General features: G+C 35.7%; 1 protein-coding gene across 2 annotated transcripts; it reads right to left on the bottom strand.

Annotated features, from left to right (window-relative positions):
* Window positions 1-312: 312 nt before the first annotated feature.
* On the bottom strand, window positions 313-23,747 carry DDX42 (DEAD-box helicase 42). Of its 2 annotated transcripts, XM_026669652.2 has the most exons (19): window positions 23,615-23,747; window positions 23,395-23,438; window positions 22,110-22,343; window positions 21,568-21,718; window positions 20,160-20,221; window positions 19,701-19,737; window positions 17,339-17,488; window positions 16,736-16,840; window positions 15,580-15,699; window positions 14,440-14,616; window positions 11,163-11,291; window positions 10,750-10,849; window positions 8,306-8,353; window positions 7,039-7,136; window positions 6,615-6,891; window positions 5,642-5,868; window positions 4,232-4,342; window positions 4,044-4,142; window positions 313-2,822 (listed from the first exon to the last, which is right to left on the bottom strand). In XM_026669652.2, the coding sequence occupies exons 3-19, from the start codon at window positions 22,325-22,327 to the stop codon at window positions 2,142-2,144; spliced, it is 2,790 nt and encodes a 929-aa protein (XP_026525437.1). In that variant the 5' UTR covers window positions 22,328-22,343; window positions 23,395-23,438; window positions 23,615-23,747; the 3' UTR covers window positions 313-2,141. The 2 variants fall into 2 exon arrangements, with proteins under 2 accessions (XP_026525437.1, XP_087802910.1); XM_087946784.1 differs by lacking the exon at window positions 19,701-19,737.
* Between the last annotated feature and the right edge of the window lie 375 nt (window positions 23,748-24,122).

Here is a 24,122-nt window from a genome sequence, read left to right as displayed (position 1 = left end):
AACAAGCATTGATCCAACAGCATATTCAACATACTTTTAGCAAGTACACATTACTAGTCTACTTGTATTTGGAAATGCAGTCTTCAAGGTAGTCTAAAAGAAAAACAGCTGGTAGGAAATGTATGATTAAACCTTCTGTATGAAGCACAGAACTTCAGTTAATATGACAAGGAGTATATCACAAAAGCCAGCCAGTATCTCTTAAGGATCCCAGTTTGATTTCCTAATATCATTTAGAACAATCAAGTATTTTGCATCTTCAAAACTAATTTGGAATAAAATAATAGCTAAACTAAAGACCATTCAAGACAATTATACTAGTAATAAAACATTTATTAGAAGAAAACATGGAAAGTAAAGGACATGGCATGTCACAGAATCTTAACAGTTTCAGATATATCTTCATAAAAATGCAAAGCAAGAACATATTTCAACAAACAAGAATTTTTTCCTATTCCTCTGGGAAAAGAAGTTTAAGAACATGCAATTAAAAATACCAAGCAAAACAGTTTGCATTAACTTTCCAGAGGTGTATGACAGTCATTCTGAAATTTTTTTTTGCACAGGTCCTCATGTCTGCTGCTTCAAAAAAATCATTCCCAAATGTACAAGGTTTAAGCCTGCCCCCCCTTAATCACATAAACTTGATACATGAAAAGTGTCTCTCCACCACACTCCTGAATCTAATCTTGGGGATAGGAAGGAACAATTTTGCAAACACCCACAAAGTAGCAAACGAAAGATCTTAAATGAATATTGCTGAGAACAAAATTAATCCTACTTGCTTCCTATGTTTTCATAGCTTCATGCATGGTCTGTCTTTTCTATTCAAGGTTAATGTAGCTTCAAGAATCTATACTTGTTAACAAGCCGATATAAGTAAACCTGGATCATTCCTAGATACAGAGGCTTCAATCTAAGTAAAATCATCTGCTACAATTACCAGTTTCATTGTGCACTTTAATCTCTGCTTCTGCAAGGAAGCTTTCAAAATATAAATGATAGGATGTTGCATAGATTAACATGGAGATTTCCATTTGTCCCAGGAAATGTGTTTTATTCTACACACTATTGTAATTGCAATAAATCAAAGGAGTCAAATTTCAGCCAAAGACATTGTCTTACCTAGTTTACATATAAAGGGGAAAGTGGCATTATTGCCTACATATCTGCTGTGTAGCCTTTCCACATCTAAGAAACAATTCTAATTCTTTCTCCTTTAGCTACAATCATGCAGATACAATTAGGTGAATATAAAAGATAGAGTGATCTGCATCTGTTGCCTTCTTAACTGCTAAAACTACCGACAACTGACAAAACATACATACATACATACATACATACATACATACATACATACGGAAATCAAACCTGGTATTCAGTAATTCAAAATGAAAGGGATTTAAATTAATCAGTGCTATTCATCAGATGAAAAGTAGAGAGAGCAGCTGAAAGACTGATACAAGCCATAATGAAGCAGCAGGCTTTCCATGCATGATCCAAAATGTTGGTGTAAAAGGGCTAATTCCATTCCTTCCATCCTCGATTTCTGCCATAAGGATCATCACAACTTTACAATGTCTGCTGGTTTATCAGTTTGATTTACTCTCAAACAGTCCATGAACTGTGCCTATGCGTGAAATTAATAAAAACGGATCTAAGAATCTATGCCAGGGCACAGCCAGCCACTATAGCCAAAAGAAAAATGTGTAAAACCATTCTCGTTGTAGAAATTTAAAAGGTAGATGAGTAGGTACACCAACTAAAACAAGTCACTTTCTGTCAAGTCTATGATGAAGAAATTAAAATATACCCTATCCCGTTTATTCCTATGTTTAGAAATATTTAGTTAAAAAAACCCCACAAATTCTTCCAAGGGATAATCAATGTTGTGAAACCACTCTGGATGGACGGATTTTTCAAATGCAAAGCACGAAAAAAAATTATATTAAAGAGGAAACTTTTTGACCAAAGCATAAAACTGATGTGGCATTAAGGGGAGGTGGTTAATATTGGATGTACTGAGTCAGGCTTCCTTGGGAAATGCTATTGTCCATTCTTATCCTTCCAAATAGCCACTTCTGGTACTGAGACCTTTCTTAGAGAAAAGCACCTTGCCATTTGAGGAGAAGTGCAGATGCTTAACTATCCCATCGGCTTTTCTTGCGCTTGGGGGGTTCAGGAACTGCAAAACCATCTGTCTTGCTGTTGTCTCGGTTGCTGCTTTCTTTCTTGCTCTCATCATTCCTATTTTCAATATTTCTGTTTTCATTGTTGTTCCGGTCATTGTTGTTCCGGCTGTCTCCATTATTTCTGGTGTCTCCATGGCGACTATTGCTGCTGCTCCCACCTCCAGAATGTCGGCCTTCATTGTGTCTATGGCTATCCCCATGGCGGTTTTCTCCATGGCGGTAACCTTCCCCATGGCGCTGGCCATCACTATGGCGACTGCTATCTCCATGGCGCTGGCTGTCACTATGACGACTACTACCCCGATTGTCATTGTATCTTTCCCTGCCTCCACTGTTGCCTTCTCTGTTGTTGTTGTTGTTGATGGCATTTGCACTATTGTAACCCTGAATGCCTGCACTTGGAAAGCTAGTGATGCTGTTTAAGTTTCCAGAACTTGTGAAACCTGGGATACCTTTTGCTAAACCTGATACTGCTATGGGACTGTCAGGGTTAGCTGAGTTCTGCTGGGCTGAATTTGTTGGCACAGAGTTTAAGCTGCCTGCACTGGTCCAACCACTGGCACCTGCTGAAGAACTGCCCGTCTTCTGGTTGCTAAAGCTGGCAGCAACAAAATGGCTCTTATACTGGGACTACAAGAGAAAAAACATTACAGTAAATATAATAATATTCATAAAATTTCTCAAAGCAACATGGGCCTCTTTAAACACCAATTAAAACTGGAGATCGGGCGCTAAATGGGATAAGCTTCTGCTTAGTAGCCAGAAATTATTGACTAGCACCGCTTTCTTGACTTAAAACAACAGAGTTGGAAGAGACCTTGGAGGTCTTCTAGTCCAACCCCCTGTTCAGACATGAAAACCCTATATCATTTCAGACAAATTGTTGTCCAATCTCTTTTTAAAAACTTCCAGTGTTGGAGCATTCACAACTTCAGAAGGCAAGTTATTCCATTGATTAATTGTTCTAACTATCAGGAATTTTCTCTCCTTGATTATTTTTCATCCATTGCTTCTGGTTCCACCTTCAGGTGCTTTGAAGAATAGCTTGATTCTCTCTCCTAAGTGGCAACCCCTGAGATATTGGAACAATGCTATAATATCACCCCTAGCCCTTTTCATTAAATTAGACATACCCATTTCCAGTAACAATTCATTATATGTTTTAGCCTCCAGTTCCTTAATAATCTTTGTTGCTCTTCTCTGAACTCTTTCTAGAATCTCAACACTTTTACATCGTGGCGACCAAAACTGAATGCAGTATTCCAAGTGTGGCCTTACCAAGGCATTATAAAGTGGCATTAACACTTTGTGTGATCTTGATTCTATCCCTCTGTTAATGCAGTCTAGAACCATATTAGTGTTTTTTTTGGCAACTGCAGCATACTACTGGCTCATATTTAAGTGATTGTCCAGTAGGACTCCAAGATCCTTCTCGCTGTTATTACTATTGAGCCAGGTGCTATACCTGCACATTTTGTTTTTCTTGCCTAAATGTAAAACCTTACTTTTTTTACTATTGAATTTCATTTTGTTAGATAGTGCTCAATGTTAAAGTCTGTCAAGATCTTCTGTACTTAAGCTTACCTTCTGGAGTGTTGGCTAAGGAACCTGTTTTAATTGATTTGAGGGGTGGGGTGGGGAATTGTTAGGTAACATTTAGTCCCCCTTACAGCCCTCAAGTGTTTATGTGATAATTTTAATTAGCTGGATTTCCTTCTTCATAGATAACCTGGTACAAATAGCAGACACTGGGTTTCAAAGATTAAAGGCATCTTGGAGTGAATATCCTGATTGCAGCAGCACTACAAGGAGGGCAATGAAATCTTAATATATGGTTCTTTTCATACTAACCTGAAACGCTGCTTTCATTGCAGATAACCTGTCCCCCATTGCTCCTGAGGATGGCTTATATGCTTCATAGTTGACCATTACACTGTTGTTTCCCCGATCCTAAGACACAAAGTTGCATTGTTCAACTGAGGCAGAAGTCTTGGGCTAGTAGCAATAAATATGTCTGTTATCTAGGCATCGATGCTTACCACATTCTCTGATCCTAAGCCAGGCCGCTCACGGTATCCCAGGCCACCACCACCAATATTTAGCTTCTTGCCCTTCCCTCCCTTGAAACGCGATTTCCGGAACCAAGCATTCTTGGAGAGAAAATTGTGACATTAATAAAAAATGTTGGGTTTCTAATATGTCATCACATTATTGTGTTTTATATAGTCCGGTTACTCTGGCAAGTAAGAAAGTGAAAGCAAAACTACAGTTGCTCTTTGTGTTCTGTAAATCCTGACTTCTACAAGCCCAGTTTTACATAAATATTCTATTTGAAATATTCTATTTCAATAGAACACATCTAATATTTTTGTCATACACTTCCATAGCTCTATTCTTAGGACCTTGCTTTAGAATAGCTTCCATCTTCCATCTCTGCAGTGGTTCTTTCTATACTCTGCTTTCCCTTCTGCTGACATAAAACTACATGGCTACCAGTAAAGAAATCAGGGAGTCAAACTTGTAATTCCTTCTCACTCCTTCACTTTTCTTTAATGTTTTTCACTGGCTTATGATAAGAAAAATGACAAATGCACTTCTGTGAAGGGTCTCATGTGAGAATATGCTAGCTTCCTTTTTAATAGCTTTTTCCCTCTCTCCTACCTTTCCCTATTAATGCATATAGGTGAGCAAAAGAGCAAGAACCAGTTAATTACTAATTCTGCAATGCCTATCTAGTCTCCTACTTCCTCATCAATCCCCAAAATGCCATTGGTAATTAATATACATTGGCTTGGGGGATACTTGGTCTAATTCTAACTTATGCAAATATCAAATTAATCAATGCTTTCCAGAACAGAACAGTTATGCAAGTTGGAAAGTGCCTATAATTAAATTAAATGCAGCTACCATAGTCAATTAAAATATAAAAATTGTTATTATAGCATAAATATAATTCATACCACATGTAGATAAATGCTTTTCTATTTTACCTCATTAAAAACTTTAACATTAGCAATTCTTCAACAATATTCCAAGTTTTCAAGTGGACATGCTGTCCAATAGCTTTAGATTGTGCATCACAATTTCTACAACAGTGTCAGTCAATACAGTCATCAACGTTCTAACTCAGGGGTCCCCAACCCCCGGTTCATGGACCACTGGGGATGGGCTATGCAAATGGAGAGTGACTGTACTGAAGCTCCATTTATGCAAGCAGTGGGTGTGCACGCAAAATCATCCCCTCTTCCCCATCGCTGCTGGTCTGCAGAGCTGGAAAAGTTGGGGACTGCTATTCTAACTTTTTGGCAGAGTCTGGCACAACAAAAAATATAGTAAAATTTCAAGTAAATTTAGTCCATATTACTTTAAATTTACAACTTCTTATATAGTTACTGTATTCATAACTACTATATGTGCTTCAAAAAAGAAAAAGAAACCAGATATTTTACCTGCATAGCTAAATCCAGAAGTTCTTTTGAAACGTGCTGATTGGCTCCTTCCAAATTCCGAACAAGATCTCCAGCAAAGTTGCTATCTTTCTGAGTCAACAAGGTGTAGGCCACACCCTTTTCCCCTGCTCTACCAGTACGTCCAATTCGATGAGTATGAGTATCAATATCCCGAGCCACATCATAATTGATCACAGTCTTAATGGAAGGAATATCCAGACCACGAGCTAGATAGAAACACTTCAGTTATGAGGTTGGAGGTCAAGAATGCAATTCTCAAATACTATAAATGCTTGTCTTCTTTTTTTTTTAAGCTATTGTTCTTGTCCTTTCCAATGCAGTCAGTCTTACGTCTATTTTAAAAGCCCTTTTCATTTCCCACTTTCAATGTTAGAAATGATTTTTCTAAAATTCCATTTTCTCAGCTATGCTTTTCTATGCAAGTCACGTATTGATTTATGCTTTAAGCGTTAATAGCAATAGCAATAGCACTTAGACTTAAGAGAAAAAAGAGGAACATATCTATTTTTATACCTCTCTTTTTAAATGTGTCTCTTTTTTCAGACTTTCACATTTCTAATTACTGATCTAAAGAGTTATTGTTCTTAAGCTTGGAATAATGAGACTGAACTGAAATTCAACTTTTGCTAATGAGGGGAAGGAAAGGAAGAAACATTCACTATAGATTTAGTTCTGTGTATCCTCCTACCATACTAATCAAAATGGAAAAGCAGCATTTTTGAATGCTTACTATCATTTCAATAGTAACACTTAAGAGCATGTTAGTTTCAAACAACATATTTAAAGAGTGCCCCCCCCTTCAATCTCTTTCACAGAAATACATTTTCTAATGCCTTTACATATAAATATGAATTACATATAAAGCAAAGAAGCCATACTGATTGTGGGGAGGGATAAAAGGATGCTTTTAGAAACAATTTCTATGTCTTTTAAATCTGGCTTGCAATTTTACCAGCCACATCTGTAGCAACCAGAACTGGAAAGGTCCCTTTCTTGAAATCTGAGATGACTTTGTTCCTTTCACTCTGGTCCATATCACCATGCAGGAGCCCTAGATCGTGCCCCTCCTGTTTAAGGTTGTTGGCCAATTCTTCTGCATTTGCCTTCTTGGTGACAAAAAGGAGGACACTCCCTGAAGAAGTGAATTCCACTAGACGACCAGTCAGCCAGTTCCATTTATTTGGACCAGAGCTGAGGATCTCCACAATTTGAGTAATATCTTCATTTGCCTGTTTGGGACAACAAGGTCAACAGAGAACATTAGAATATAAAGCAAATATTTGCAAGCAAGACACAAGCAGGGGAATATACAACCTTAAGACTTACCTTTTTATTAATAGTTTCATTCAAATAATTATTTTAGAAGGGGAATTTACCTCTCCAATATCTCCCTGCACCACTCGAATTGGATCAATCAGGATATCCCTGGCCAGTTTCTCAATCTTCTTCCGAAAAGTTGCACTGAACAGAAGAGCTGTTAAATCAGAAATGCAGTGTTGATTATATCACATAACCAAAGAGATACCAGAACACAAGCCTCCACTAAATCAAGTCCCTTGGAATATGGACACAATAGCTGGATTCACAGGCTACATCAAGAATATGGTTTACTATAGGAATTGTGGTTTACAAATCAAACAGCAAGTTTAACACGTTTCTAAACAAACCCAAATGAATCACATTGTGTAGTACAATGTGTGAACCAATGACCACACAATGATGTAGTTCTGCACCTATTCAGAGACATAAAACAACATTCTTCTCTCACATCCATTAGCAATCATAACAAAATTTATCATATGTAATACATTAATTTCTGAAACACTATAGCACTGTTTACCAGTAAGTTCTCATTCAATGCTAGTAGTTTTTACTGAATTAAACGAGTAAACAAGTTAAGCTATTAAGTGGAATATAGCCTGAAACACAAGAATACACAGATTTTGATATTTAAGAGTTTCTTCTGCTAAAATCAGTAGCAGTTTTCTATCATTTTATTGCAGGAAACATATACAGAAATGTATATTGGGAAGGCTTAATGTAGCTTGAAAAAAGAAATGGGGGGAAAAAAAAGTACTTCCTTAAAAGGCAAAGGGACAATGAAAACTACAACCGTGCTGACTTCTATGGAATGGCCTTATATATTGTGTATCATTATACTATGCATTGCTGCCATCACCTCTTCCCCAAAACATTGAACCCAAGCCCAAGACTATCAAAAGTTTGCGACTGTGGCTTGAAACTGTGATACTGAGACACCTATTTATGATCTATTTTACCTAGAATAACTCCTAAACTTTGCTGTTCAAGATGGTTGCTAGTTTCCTACTTTCCTTGCTCACATAAATGTGTGAAGAGGGAGAAATAGATTTCCTCGTCTGAAGCCCATTCAGACAAAACTTTAGACAATAGGGAAAAAAATGAAATCAGAGAAAGATGGGGAATCAGAGATAAGAAAATATGGGGCGGGGGAGTGTTTTCTCTTGCTTAAAAGTTGTGTGTAATGCATTTGATATCTATCCTATCCTATTCTATTTGTAAATCCAGGTATGGTTTGATGACTTGAATTAATATTAACAGAGAAGTCTAACTCCCCTGAAATATTTTTGTGAGAAAATTTGCATTAAGAAAGCCCATACTCACTCTGTCTTTCAGGGCGGACATGACTGGCAACTGATCGGACTTGATACTCTGAAGAAAAAGGAACGAAATCAAGTGAAAAGCATCACCCTCTGAACCATACCCAATATAGTCACAATAAATTAATATACGTACATACATATATAAATACAGATATAGATAGAATGGGTACAATACCAGAAAACTTCTTAATACTTATATTAAAGTCTTGGAATATAATAAGAGAAAACAAGTTTTGGTAAGTCTGTAAAATAAAGTGTTTTGTAGAGGATCTAGACAGGTAGTCCTCAATATACAACAATTCATTTAGTGACCACTTAAAGTCACAACAGCATTGAAAAAAGTGACTTATGACTATTTTGTCCACTTTTGACCATTTCAGCATCCCATAGTCATGTGATCAAAATTTGGGTGCTTGGCAAGTGACACTCTTATTTATGACGGTTGCAGTGTCCCGAGGTCATGTGATCAACTTTTGCAAACTTCTGACAAGCAAAGTCAAAATTTTATGAACTTTTTTGCAATGTTCATTAAGTGAATTCACTGGTCATTAAACAAAAACTGCAGAATGCTACGACCAGTCATAAAGGTGAGTTGATTGCCAAGTACCAAAAATGCAGTCATGTGATCCTGGGGTAAATGTGCAGTTGTTAGAACTCTGGAAATGAGTCATAAGTAGCTTTTGGAGGGGAAAAGTTTTTCTCATAACTTCAAATGGTTACTAAGCAACCATTTCTTAAGCAAGATAAAACAGAGTAAACCTCCAGATTAAAGAACTTTTGAAAAGAATAGAAAGCAATATCATTATGACGGCTAACCATCCAGTTGAATTAAAGTATTATACAAGGCCTGAATGAATGAAATGATTTGAATTCTAAGTTAATTTTTATGTTTTCAAAACATAGAACAACTCAGTAAACTCTCTGTTTTGAACGGATACTGATATATTTTAGTAAATAAACTAAGAACATTTTAATGACAATTAACTAGTGTTAATTAATTTCTGAGCCATTATGTGTTTTGATTTTTAAATCACAAAGGTAAAGTTTTCTCTGAGTAGCAATCACAAGGCCAACTTCTTACACTCCCATCTTTAACAGGAAGTGTACAAAAATAGAACAGAAAAATTGTAGTACAAAGAAAACAAAATGCCTGAAATCCATAGCTAGCCATGAATGAGTTGACAGATATATTAGGCCAAGCCTCCCACATACCAAATCCAGTGAAACTTAAAATAGTTCAATATAAACTTTAATTGCATTGCAGTTCCTTTCAATTGAGCTAATAGCAAATATTGATATATTGTATTATTTTACTTAGCTTGTTTATTTAATTGACAGCCTAGTTTGGCCTTAATATGCTGTTTTATTTCTTGAATACAAAAGAGGGAAAGGGAATAACCAGGCTCACTCGTGCTAATGCACGTAATGCTAAAATCACGGTTTCATTATACTGTACATACAAATATGATTGGGAAACTCATTTTGATATTTACATGCAAGATTTTGAAAATTCTGTCAAAATGAAAAATGGAAATGTCTTTCCTTCAAAGTCACATAAAGGATTTGGAGTATCCTTCATTGAGGATTTGGAAATAAAATATTTAAATAAATTATTTATTGATGCCAGTGATTAATTTAGTAAAAAAAATCAGTCCATTTTAGCTCATACATACTATTTTGTCTACTTATATTATATATAGGCTGTTTTAGACTTCTAGTCTTTGTCTAGTCTCAATACAGAAAATAATGGTAAGGACAACTTCTCCAGAAGAGACCTAGTTTCCTATGACACCTCTGCATGTTTCCTACCTACATGACAACAGGGCTATAAAGACAGGTGTTCCATGCCACCTTCAAAGTTACTGCCATCAAGAAAAGAATGGAAGACCAAAAAAAAATATCTCTTTTTTTCCTACTGATTATAACATGGTTGATTTAACAGAAAGGAATTATTGAATTTCTGTCTGAAGCTTCCATGGGTTTCTAAAGAAGGAGTTTCCATGCCTGACAGAGATCCCTAAAACCTATCTTCATAAATATCATTTTATAATGCCCTCTATAATGAAAGGACATTATTAAGAAATATTCTGAACTAACCATAGAGATTATGACAGAACAAATAACATAGCTTGATATTAGTATTTACATTCATAAGTTATATATTTCATTCTTTATTTCTCATATTTTTGGTCTCATATTTTTTCTTCATTAGGCAAAACTACTTGTTTTCTCCAAGCTTACAGCATTCCCACCCCTTCATTTTGCACCAAAAAAACAACACCAATTATTTCAGCTATTACATAAATATCTATACTTTTTTTGTAAAACTGAAGCTAGCTAGCTAGCCTACTAGGAAAACACTTAAACCAAATACTTCTAGAGGACAATAGGTAAGAGCAACAAGGGCAATGTTTATTAACTATGGTTATAAGCACTATTACGTACCAAAACCCATATCAAACATCCTGTCAGCTTCATCAAACACAAGGTAAGTGACTCTCTGAAGGTTTGTGGCTTTCTTCTTCACATGATCAATCAAACGGCCCTGTGTAGAAACATTTAACATATACCTTAAGCCTGGAAACAAAATAAATACCTTGTGATTCAAACTATGGGAAATATTTGAAATGGGCATCACTGTTCCAAGTCTCCCTATCCCTTATCATTTGGAAGTCTTCAAGTCTCTGCATCCCTATCCCTCATCATTTGAATTTTTCTGATTCTTGCTAGTGAGCATTGAGTTTGGATTAAGCAAATCAGAAATCAAACAATTTCAGAAAATTATTTTGTTCAAAAGAAGAAAAAACAAGAATATTTTGTTCCTCACTGCAACACAATCATACTGGTGAAACACTCACTGGAGTGCAGACAACAATTTCTGCCCCTTCTTGAAGTGCCTTGGCCTGTTCCCACATGCTGCCTCCACCATATACAGCTACAGATCGCAGATTGTAGGCTTTTCCAAAACGCTTGCACTCAGCATGGATCTAAAACCATATAGATTCACATCATGTTAAGAATGAAGTAATGAAAAACTGAGAAAAAAGTCCTAATTAATTTTTAAAATTAACTTCAAAAATCTTCCTATTTGTTTGCATAGCAGTAGGCATTTGTTTGGTAGAAAGAACTTTTTTTAACATTTTAGTGGCCTCAAAGTAATGAAAATAAGAGATATGAAATGAAGCTTCGGCACTTCCTTATTTAATCATCTACCTATTTTATGAATATAGCTTTCATTTTTGCATCTAATTTTCAGCACAGACTATTTCAAGGATATTACATGCTACATTGGATCTATATACTCTCCATATGAGAGTTAATTATTTAGAAAATGTGCATATCTGCCTATATTAAGCAAACAACTCTGGGCAATTAATATAAAACAAAATGGAAAATACAATGAAAAGCAAATACAATAAAGGCATCTCAAAAAATATTCATAATGCCAAGTGAGCATGTAGCATCATTACAACTTTCCCTAACACTTGAAAGTTTTTCTGAAGGGCCAACAGATTTGAGGCCATCTTGATCCATAGGGGAAGACTGCTGCAAACAAATAAAGCACATTTCAAGATTCTAGTTTTACTGAGGTGATTAAAACCATGCCTAGTCTGTCAGATCTTGTGGAAACCACAGACTCTATTCCGAGGAACCTCATCCCTGAAGATAAAACTGGCCCCATTTTGACACTCTTTCTCATGGCCCCAGAGAGATAGGCTTAGTGTTTATAGGTAATCCTCAACTTACGATCACAATTGAGTGCAAAATTTCTGTTGCTAAGTGAAACATTTGTTGAGTTTTGCCCCATTTTATGACTTTTTTTTTGCCATAGTTAAGTGAATTACTCCAGCTGGTAAATTAGTGACATGGTTATTAAGTGAAGCTGGTTTCCCCATTAACTTTGCTTGTCAGATCACAAATTGTGATCACATGACCCCTGGGTACTTCAACTATCATAAATATGAGTTAATTGCCAAGTATCTGAATTTTGATCATGTGACCACGTGGATGCTGCAATGGTCATAAGTATGAAACAGTCATTTTTTTCAGTGATGTAACTTGTAACGGTCACTAAATGAAGTATTGTAAGTTGAGGACTACCTGTATTGGTTTTTGTACTGAAGTTTTATTTTTGTAAGCTGCACAAAATCACTAAGAGTGAGTTGGGGGAGGCATACACATTTTCTTAATAAATAAAGATGTGTTATAAAGATGCCAACCAGAATCTTCTTAATACTCTTTAAGAATGGCCTGTTTTAAAATATTGGAATGTGCTGAAATGAGTAGATTGACATGTGAAATCAGAGAACAAGATGATAAACAATTTATAAAATTTGGGATCTATTCTATCAATGGTTAGACAATAAAACATGGTAATGAAATATGTAGATTCTTAGAAAATAATATATAAAGATGTATTCTTTTCTTATATCTACAAAATGATTGTAGGATAGATTTGAGATGATAACATCAATTGTCATAAAACAAATTAAGTAAAATATGGATTATTTCGTAAAACATGAATGAATAAAAGTATAGTCAAATGATTGATTAACAATGATATTAATGTATTTAATATTTGGTTGAAAATATGAGAATATATACAATGCAATTGTAATTGAAGACTATGAAATGGAAGCACAAAACAATTTGTAAACCAACGGACACACTGTATATATATATGGAAGATGGCTTGAAGTTTTTATGTTTTGTTTGTCTATGTTTGTCTTAAAAACCAATAAAAATTAAAAAAAAAAAAGAATGGCCTGTTTTGACCATGTTGCAATATTCCAAGGTGGAAATGATTTAAAGAATAAGTGATCATGAGAAGAGCTGGCCAGGAAATGCAACTGGCTTGCAAGATGAAATATTTAAAAGCTCTTGAGCAGGAGATGTGAATTCATGAAGACACCCCCCTCAGATTATGTATCAATTCACTCAGTGAGAATGCTATCCCATACAAAATTATAGATAGCACAATTCTAGAATTACTTGTGGGGAGGGAGGGCAAAGCTCCAGAGATCTCAATTTTGTAAAGTATTGATTTGCCAGCTGTTCATCTCCAGTTAGACTCTCACAGCCTGTAGGCAACGGGAAATCATTTTAACAGTATCACATACAGTGTGGATAAACATTTTTCTTCAGTAACTTAATTCTTCTCTGGTGTTTCTATTCCCATCCATCTAGCACCAACTGTTACCTGAATTATACAGGCTGCTCTCTATAGTTCTGTTTCCTCTTTTCATTTTTCCCATTGCACAGAAGGCAGAATTTCAGTTTTTGGATTAAATATTCAGGACAAAACTCTAAAACCTCCTATGGCACAGCACTCAATTGGATCAGTATTGTAAATGATAATAGGAACAGCTACTCACAGCTACTAGTGTCATTTTTGTAATTACTCTTTCAAAAGTAATAGAAACAAAAGCAGGTAGTCCTGTGACATTCATACACGAAGAACTATATTATTAATTTTTTTTATCAATCTTTATCAATCACACCAGCACAACATGCTAGAAAACCACACTCAGAAAAGTTATTTGCACTTCCAGTACAAATTCTTTTCTCTAGAGATTTTGTAATTTTCGGAAGAAGCTAGTTGTATTAATAAATGAGCTAGCTTTTTCATAAAAGTAATTGTTCTCTGCTTAATTACAATCACAATCATGTATTGAATAGGATTTTTAAATAAAGATAAAATTAGTAGGAAAAGCTAAAAAGTAGAACTACAAACCTATTTTAAGAACAACAAACCTAATTTTAAGAACATTCAAAATTATTTTTGTTGTATTAGTTTTTCAGACAATGCAACTTCCTATATTTCTAAATACCAATGATCAAGAGAAAGATGTACTTTATTTTTCCCACAGCTTTCAATAACAAATTACTAATGAATAGTAAACCAACATGATATTAAAATCACTAAATGATTTTTCTGAGTTGGTAGTTTTGATCAAAACGAATAACTAAGACAAGTTGTTGCTAAAGGTAGCAATAGATACTCTTCAGTATAATCTTCAAAAGATATAATGAATACTATATATTGTAATTTTAGAAAATGATAAAATATTATTCCCACTTCCATAAATATTTATTTTCCCACATTTTTCTCCACGAAGATTCAAATTTACTTACCTGTTGGCACAATTCTCTAGTGGGACACACAATTACTGCAATGGGACCATCACCTGGCTCCAACTCCTTCTGATCCATAATGTGGATTAACATGGGCCAAATGAACGCTGCAGTTTTTCCACTGCCGGTTTTTGCAATGCCAATCATGTCTCTGCCACTGAGTGCCACTGGAATACCCTACAGAGAAAGAGGAACAACACTTTTATTTAAAACTCAACAATACAGCAGGTAATTCGGAACTTAATAAATTAATTTGAAATTAATTTGTTTATTGAAACAAGGATGGGAGAATTTCATGCCTTCAGATTTTGCTGAACTATAACTTGAACTGCAGGCTGTATAGTCAATAAGGGATAAGGAAAACCACATTTAACCAATAAATGGATGGTTACAGGTTCCTTATTATTTCATCAGGGAAAATCACATTTAAACATAATATACCTAATCACACTGTACACTGCCTGAGATTTTTCCAGTACTCAAGGCTGGTCTAGAAACCAGGGTACTGAATTTTAATCCTACCTTAGGCATGAAAGCCAGCTGGATATCACTCAACTCAGTACCCACCCCCACCTCTCAATATTGTTATGGGGAAAACAGGAGGAGCAAAGAATATTATATATGTTTGCCACCTTATAATAATAAAGGGGGATAAAAGTCTAATCAATCAATCAATTAAAGGAAACAGGACTTATAGTCCTGTATCAAATTCTAAGTTGTATCGTGTATTTAACAAATTATCTTCTGGTTACGTTCTGCAGATTTATGAGCTGTAAAGAAATCAGACAGAATAGCTAACTTTTTAAACTGTTCTAAATCGGGGTCCCCACCCCTAATCTGTGAACTGGTACCAGTCTGCAGCCTGTTGGGAATGTGGCCATGCAAGAGGTGGGAAAGTGTGTGAAACTCCATTTTCACATAATTAGATTGCACATGCAACCCCCGCCTGCAACCCCTGCTGCCCTGCAGAGATGGAACGGTTGGGACTGTTCTAAATAATTTCTAATTTTGTTGGAATGTTCTGTTTTAGTTATTTGGTTTTTCAGGCTCCATATCTCCAAGTCCGTTACATTTGGTAACCAAGTTAGAACTGATAGTCTCTCCCTACTCTCTCAAAAACTATGAAACAATGATACTCACCTGACACTGGATAGGAGTGGGTTGAGTGTATTCTGATTTTCTGATTTGGTGCATAAGTTGCTCATCAAAACCAAAATGAGCAAAACTACTTCCTGGCCTTGGAGGAGCAGCACCAGAAACCTAGGAAAAAGAGAATTAAATTAGACGTGCCAAAGCTTACATGCTTATATTAAGAAAATTGTTTAATATGCCTGTTGGTGTGGAGCAGAATTGGGCTACTTACTTACCCAAGTTGGAGGTTACTGGAAGGGATAGGGTGAAAACAGTTTAAACAACTTGTTGCCCAACAAATAAGTCAGAAGAGAATTTCCAGTATTTGCTGATGTTACTGGAAGGGGCAAGATTGAATTTGTTACACTTTTTTTTCCCTGGGACTCTGGAAGAAAAAATGTTCTCTTTCCCATCTTAAATTTCCTAACCACACCTGACACGAACTAAAAATTGCATTATTAATTTCATCCGTTTTGTTTCTGAATTTCAGCATCATCATTTGGGGGTGCTTTAACTATATGTATGAGAGTGGCTTGCTTCAGAGGCTTCCTGCTCCTATATGATTCTTGGTCTTGGAGACAAAAAGAGGATCAATATTGTATTGGTGTAGTGTCTCTCGCTTGGGCAGGGAGTTGGACTAGATGACCTATAAGGTACCTTCCAACTCTGATTATCTGTTATCTGTATTACTGACATTGATTCCAAATATTGAGGCTATCACCAGGACACTCAGAAAGGGATGCTGTGGATTACATGGGAATTCCACTCCCACCTCACAAGACTATTGTTATGGGGAAAACAGGAGGAGGAAAGAATATTATATATGTTCATTATATCCTCAAACCTCTATGCCTTTCACTTGATGGACCCTAAGAAAAAGTAAACAGCTAAAAGAGCTTTAAAAAAATCACTAGTAATGGACCAGAAACTGAAAAGCCCAGGAAGCATTTCAGAGAGTCTAGAAAGAGGCCTCTTTCAAACTCTAACATACAAAGAATAGTGCTACATGAACTAAAAAGGTATTTTTTAACACAACTCTTTCCTTTTGGAAAGCCTTCCCTGGTCTGCTGCAATATTGCGGTAAGATCCACCATCTGTTTAGCACACAATAAAATGTATAAACAACAAGAGTGTCCACAAACAAGGATTCTTGTTTTCACCTTACCCGGAGATTTAACTTATGGCGCAACTCCACTACTTGTTGTGGAGTAAGACTGGTGATTTCCTCATGCTCATCATAGAAGTTTTTCTCAAACGGTGGGTATTCAATCTGCAAGCCAATTACTCCTTATTAGTGAGGAATGCCACCCGAACAGGTAAAAGCTAATCATTTCTAGCTGCTGTGATATTATGATCCTTCAATCACCAGAGAATGCTAGCAAAACGTTTGTAACACTGGAACATCAAATTGACAGTCAAGGTAAGGAAAACAAGAAATGCAATAAAGCTCTTTTGTCAAAATAAAATCCTTTACCTATTTCATCTATTAATATCTAATCTTTCAGAAATACTAAGGTCCCCAATCCCCTGGTCATGGAGCAGTACTGGTCCGTGGCCTGTTAAGAACCAGCCGCACAACTGGAGGTGAGTGGCAGGCAAGCGAGCGACTGATTCCCCCTCCCCCTCATCTACGGAAAAATTGTCTTCCATGAAACTGCCAAAATGGTTGGGGGATTGCTGCATTAGAGTTTTTTCCTAGTTTGCTTTTATTGACTTATAATTTAGCTTAACAGTGATACAATTTTATGAAAAGAATAAATTTCATCACCTCTGAATGATCAATAGGTGGCAGAGGATCAATAATTTTTTTAGATGGTGCTATTGGATTGCCATCACTATCATACTCCAAGTTATCTTCCTCCTCTTCTGGAACCACACCAGCAGTGGGGTTTTCAGCCATGTAACGGAAATAAGCTTCCTGCAGCAAAACAGAAAATGTAACTGCATACAGATGCTGAAAGGGAAGAAATAGTTTACTGCTAATCACATTAAGGTAATAATTTACTTTAATGTGTGCAAGAGTAGTAAGAGTCTATTTGAATTACATTTTAGCACTGAAATTATCTAATGAAACTACAATGACTGACAAATATGAACAATATTCTAAGTCTTTTTTATAATGTACAGAATCCAGAAGACTCTTGTAGATCTCCATAAAAATTCAGGTAAAACCACAAAAGACTTTGTTCCAAATGACTTTAATATGTGATTTCTTAAGAATATATGGTATTTTTATACTAATCATATTCCAAATTCTTTTCTGGATCTCTGATGCATGTGAGAGGATTTATTGTGATTATAGGTAGTCCACACTTAACAAAGGAAGCTTGGACTGGCAACTATGTCCCTAAGTAAGGACATAGAGGACCCAGATTATTGGGGGCAATATGCTGACTTTGTAAATCACTTAGAGAGGGTTGTAAAGCACTGTGAAGCAGTATATAAGTCTAAGTGCTTTTGCTATTGCTAAATAATGCTGTACAACATTACAGTGGTAATTACGGCAGTCCCAGTTGTCACTATGTAAATCCCGTGCTGTTAAAGCAGTCTCATAACCACTAATTGTGACTTCGCGCTGGCTTCCCTACTGACTTTACTTGGCAGAAAATGGCAGTAAAAGTTGCAAGTTGTGATCATGTGTCCCTGTGACATCATGATTGCAAGCCAATTGCCAAATACCCCCAATAACCCCATGACTGTGGGGATGTTAAACTAGCTGCAATTATGAGGACCCATGGTAACAAGTACATGTATTATGGGACAAGGTAACTTCTGAAAGACTTTCGTTAAAATCATAATTTCAATTTTAAAGATAAAATGAAAAGAAATTAAGTAAGATATTTTGTTCTTTCAAAAGAAAATATTTACACTCAGGAACTACCTATCAATATTTAAAAACCTGAATTATTTTTCGTATCTACATTTAACCAATTTTATTAACTGACTGCTTTAACCATTTCTATAACTGTATCAATACTCCAGTGTTATTTTCTGCCTTTAAAAAACTGGGAGAGATGTACGTAAGTTTTTTTCTGCATATTGTAAGTACCTTGTCAGATTCTCTGTTATAAATGAACCAAATAAAAAGATATGGGTGGAAACATCTCTATTTAGAAGTTAAATTTTTGTTTGCAAAAAAATTATTTCTGCATTCTAAACATGTATAAGCTATATCAACTCAGTGATATACAGGCAATTATTACACATACAGGTAGTCCTTGACTTACAACCAGTCATTTAATGACCATTCAACAGATATCAAAAGAGCTAATTTAGATCTGTCCTCAAGGTTACCACTCCTGCCCCCATCATAATATTGCATTTTGGGAGCTTGGCAACAAACAATTGCAGCATTGTGCAGTCATGTCACCACAATTTGCAACATTTTTAATGCTGTATTAATAACCATGTGGTTCACTTAATGACTATGGTAACTTGCTTTACAATAATTGTAAAAACAACTGTAAAGCAAGTCTGGTCCTGCGGTGAAAAATGCAAAGACTCGTGATTGAATTTGCACTTTGGTAATGGGTAATTACCAAACTTTGTAAATGGAATGGCCTTCTTGTCACTCAAACATGCTAGAATTGTGATTTCTAAAGGTATCTGCTAAACAGTTTTTTCCCTAGTCTCAAACTATGCCTTAGACTTGCTGTCATAACTTACTTTTAAAGAAGTATCCATAACGAATTGAGTATGCTCCTGACTGAAAAGACCTCCTACAGACAGGTAACAAGTGAACTCCACTGAAATGGATAATTACACTATACTTGCCATTGTGATATAGAGATGATTGTCCACTCATTACAAAAACAAGGAATCACTTTTGTATAAATGTAGAAAGTGGATACTTTGGGCATCAAAGACATACTAACTTGTTACCAGCACACAGGTTGCGGGACAGTCTAAAAATATTAAATTAGATGTTCTCGTGTGAAAATTAAAAGAGAATCACAGAAATTTCTATTAAAGTGGTGTTACATGATCTCTCTAATGGCTTCTACTTACACATTCTCAGCAGTGATTTATATGGTCAAAAGCATCTTTTTATGTTAAGATTTAACACTAATTTATTCAAGGGATCATATTTCATTTTTACATAAATAGAAAAGATTTTGTAGAAAACTCACTTGATCATCTTCTTCTTCAATATCATCGCGTATACCCCTGGAAAAATAAGCAGAGAAACAAAACTTCCCTGCAAATGTTCCACATACCCAGCTCCATATATTCAGCCTGATGAGTGCCAAAATGACTCAACATAGATACATTCAGCTGCAATAAAAATACATTTCCTATAACAACTCCAACCCCCCAGAACTTGTCAAATTCCGATGAGCCAACTGGAATATCCAAATTATGAAATATGAGAAGCATTAAGAATTTTACACCTGAAAAGGACTAAAAAGTCAAGTTTTGCTTGTCATAAGTCAGAATTAATCATACACTAGCCCCATACAATTTAACCCTTAAATTCCAAATCATAGCCTCTAGAGAACTCTTGGCACAAAAATAAAATATCTAACTAGAAATAACATTGTTGATGGCATTTTGTTTATTTCAACAGGAATATGATATATGAAACTTACTTTGAATTCTTTCTTTCCTTATCTTTATCTTCTAATCTTTTCATGTCTCTAGCAGCTTGATCCTAATAAATCACAAAACATGATTTTAAAAAGTAGCATATTTAATGTAAACTCCCATCAAAATCCCTGCACCAACATAGAAAGCTCAAACTGCCCAAGGAGCTGCTGATCCAGTTCTACAGAGGAATTACTGAGTCTATCATCTGCACCTCTATAACTGTCTGGTTTGGTTCTGCAACCCAACAGGACAGACACAGACTTCAGAGGATAATTAGGACTGCAGAAAAAACAATTACTACCCACCTGCCTTCAATCGAGGACCTGTATACTGCAAGAGTCAAAAAGAGGGCTGTGAAAATATTTACAGAGCCCACACATCCCGGACATAAACTGTTTCAACTCCTTCCCTCAAAACAAGGCTACAGAGCACTGCACACCCAGAACAACTAGACACAAGAACAGTTTTTTACCCAAAAGCCATCACTCTGCTAAACAAATAATTCCCTCAACACAGTTCAACTATTACAAAGTCTGCACTACTATTACTGTTAACCTTCTCATCACTCTTTATCACCCATCCCCTCGTGATTATAGGACTGTAACTTTGTCACTTGTATCCTTACTATTTATATTGTTTCCTAGTATGATTTGATTGCTGATTGTACCTATGACTATCATTAAGTGTTGTACGTTACGATTCTTGATTCTTAACGAATGTATCTTTTCTTTTATGTATACTGAGAGTATTTACACCAAGACAAATTCCTTGTGTGTCCAATCACACTTGGCCAATAAAGTATTCTATCTATTCTATTAATTAGAAGTTCATGGAGCTGTAAGCAAGTAAATATAGTCCTCAGCTTAAGTCAATTCATTTGGCAACTGTTCAAATTTAGCATGGTGCTGAATACATGAACTTATGACATCATACTTAAGGATTGCACTTACTAATGGCAATCTCTGTCCCAACTGCTATCATAACCAGAGGACTACTTGTACATTATTTGATTTTTTCACTGAACTTGATTTTAATGGTAGCAAAAACTGAACAGTGCCTTTCTTTACAAATCTGATGTGACAGACTGGCAAGATTTAACAAAAACAAGTATCAGATTTAAACAAAAGCTCATGAAAGCATGGTCTTTCCTGTGATAGCAACCCAAAATATTTTTATAGCTAAAAAGACAGCAATTCCTTTATTCTCTTATTTGCTTTTTCTTTCATTTCTGTAATATCAGCTGGGCAATCTGTTGAAAAGTAAGTACATTCAGAATAAATTAAAAAGTGCTCAAATGAGTAAGATTAATACTATTTTTATTATTTTAAGATCAGATTTAAAGTATAAGTTGCATTTCTCAAATTTTGATGTCAAGCAATCTTTATAAAATTAAAAGAAATAGTAACTTACTTCCACTTCAGCCATGAATGCCTCTAATGGGTCATCCTCACTATCTGAGTCAGTTGCTTTGGAATGGAATTGCTGACGAGTAGGAGAGTTTTCAGCAGGAATGTATGGCAAGTCAACATTATTGGAATCTTCCTCCTCGTCTTCAAAATATCTAATCATTAAAAGAAAGAGAAAAAAGGAATTCCTTAATAAAGAATCCAGTTATCAAAAAGCCAGCAACATAAGACAGAAAAACTTGATATCAAGTTTACTGCTTCTTAAAATATGTTATATGACTGCGAGTTAAGTAACTACTATATCTTAACTATTCATTTATATGAGCTGGGTACAGTTCAAGCTGCATTCAAGACTAATGTGCCATAGTGCAGCTTAAAAATAATAAAAATAAAACAAGATAACTAAGTCATACTGATTTTACTGGCTGTAATTTAAAAAAACTACACCCCTCATTGCTGCTTTTTTTGAGATATTGTTAGGTAACGCAACCATCAAATTTGGGAAAATATATCTACTATAGATATATGTGCAAAATAAGGACTTACGCATTCTCTTCATCAAAATTTGCTCGTTTAGATCCAATCTTGTAAAAGGATGGCAGCTGAGGTGGTGGTGTCTTCCCAAACCCAGAAGAACCAGGGGCTCCAAAAGCACTATGAGATTGTTGTGGCAGCTTGGGCTCCTCCTTCTTTCCAGTGGATATTGAAAAGCCACCAAAACCAAAGCCTCTCTTAGTGCCAGGTCCACCCTTGTTCCAATTCATGGTGTTGGTAATGTATCTAAAGAAAGACAAAATCAAATTTAAAACCACATATACATTTAAAAGATTAAAAAGTTTATATAATATGGATTAAGTAGAAAAGACTGATAGGCAAATAAGTTGTTACTTTTAACAATTACCACCTACTTTAGGAAAGTCCATCAAAACAAGTATCATCATATTTATTAGAGGATGTCATTTTAACAATTCAAAATCGGCAAATTACAGCTTAATTTAATGGAAGAATTTTGTTTACTAAGACAAGGATTCTACTTTTGTTAAGGATTTACATAGTTACTTTTTACTGGGTATTCTAACTAAACCAGACACTGGAGCAATAATCCTTTTGTGAGAGATGGGAAGAAATGTTCTATTAAAGAGGAAGTGAGATCGTTTTTTTTTCTTGGTATATTCCTTTTCAATTGATTCTGTATATAGTAAAGGAAAATAATTTTGCCACCCTTTTATTCATTCAGGTGAATGAAAAGTTGGATTCACTGCAGCCTAGACTTCCCCATGAACTACTTGCTTCTTTCCATACACTGACAAACTGCAACAGAGTAGTGACTATTCTAAACGTTTTTCCACCATTTAAAAAAAAATATTCAGTGGTCCCTCCTCTCCTCTTTAATATTCAACTGTCCCTCCTTCTAAATATCTAATCATTGCAGGAAAGAGAGAAAATAAATTTCCTCCTGCCCTCCATTCCAACCCAAGATTTCCCACTCAATCTTAAATAATTGATATTGATCATATAATAAATTATGCCCTGCTTATTAAAAACTAGTCTAATACAGAAATTAGCAACTATGTTATATTATTAATAAATAAATATAACATCAAAGCAACTCACTATACTATTTACATAATCCTAAGAATCACCCATCATTTGGTTTCAGGAATAAATATTTAGCCAAAACACTTAGACAAAATGTAGTAAGTTAGCTAAAATAAGTTAGCCAAAATGTAATAAGACCATCTATTTTAATAGGTGAACATTCATTATCTACATTAGCTTCTCAAATTGTCAAACTCTCTTCCAAACTGATTTTACATGTCCTCTTACTCACCTCGAGGCGGGCCAGAGGCCGGGCCGAAGACACAAAAAGATTACCTGATGGAAGAAAACGTGAAAACGATGAGTTTCAAATGTTTACGTGCCCTGACTAGGCCTCAGCCCCGCCCCCTTCTTTTCCTCCTTTAACCAACGGCCAAACACAAGACGATTCTAGGCTCTCCTCAGGCCCTTTGCTTTGCCTCTTTTTTCTGGTTCTGTTCCGTTTAACCTACCGATTATTACTCGGGTATTTGGGGAACTGTCTTCCTTCCCTTCTTTTGCTCGAGTCCTGTAATGTACAAACGAGGAGGTAGACGCTGCTTGCTGAAATGATCGTGACGTACAAACGTCACGCATATAATAAACCGACACTCTGCTCTTGAAGGGCCCCTGTGCACATAAACATCGTCCTCAAACCGCGGGCCTTTTCTCTCCCCAGCGCTCCGTGATGACGTCATACACCAGCCATAAACTCCGAAGGAGAGGAGCGTAGAGCTAGAAAGTTTAGAGTAGCATAGCGCATCCTTTATTTCTCCAAATCTATAAAAATACAGGTTCCTCCCTCACCCCTTTTTTCATTCTTAGACTCTATATATTGTTAATTCTTTTTTGAATCGACATCATTTCTTGAAGAAATATGAAAGGGCAGTGTGGAAAAAAAAATGCATCCTTCTCTTTCGGCCACTTCCCTTTTCTGTTCTTTCAACTTCAAGGCGCATGCGCTGCCTTACGCAAGTGACG

This window comes from Notechis scutatus, chromosome Z (assembly GCF_049901735.1).
Source record: "Notechis scutatus isolate UNSWTSFEM ecotype Mainland chromosome Z, rNotScu1.2, whole genome shotgun sequence".
In the NCBI taxonomy this organism is placed as follows: domain Eukaryota; kingdom Metazoa; phylum Chordata; class Lepidosauria; order Squamata; family Elapidae; genus Notechis; species Notechis scutatus.
The sequence above is the reverse complement of the archived record's forward strand: the minus strand, read 5'-3'. Positions and strand labels throughout refer to the sequence as shown.

What these genes read in the sequence shown, in the direction of transcription:
- DDX42 (XM_026669652.2), bottom strand. Translation starts at nt 22,327, where the DNA reads ATGAATTGGAACAAGGGTGGACCTGGCACTAAGAGAGGCTTTGGTTTT. An exon ending in CATTCATGGCTGAAGTGGAA is followed by an intron (nt 20,222 to 21,567) that starts GTAAGTTACTAT and finishes GTGATTTATTAG; the next exon opens with GATCAAGCTGCTAGAGACAT. An exon ending in TTGAAGAAGAAGATGATCAA is followed by an intron (nt 17,489 to 19,700) that starts GTGAGTTTTCTA and finishes GTTTTGCTGCAG; the next exon opens with GAAGCTTATTTCCGTTACAT.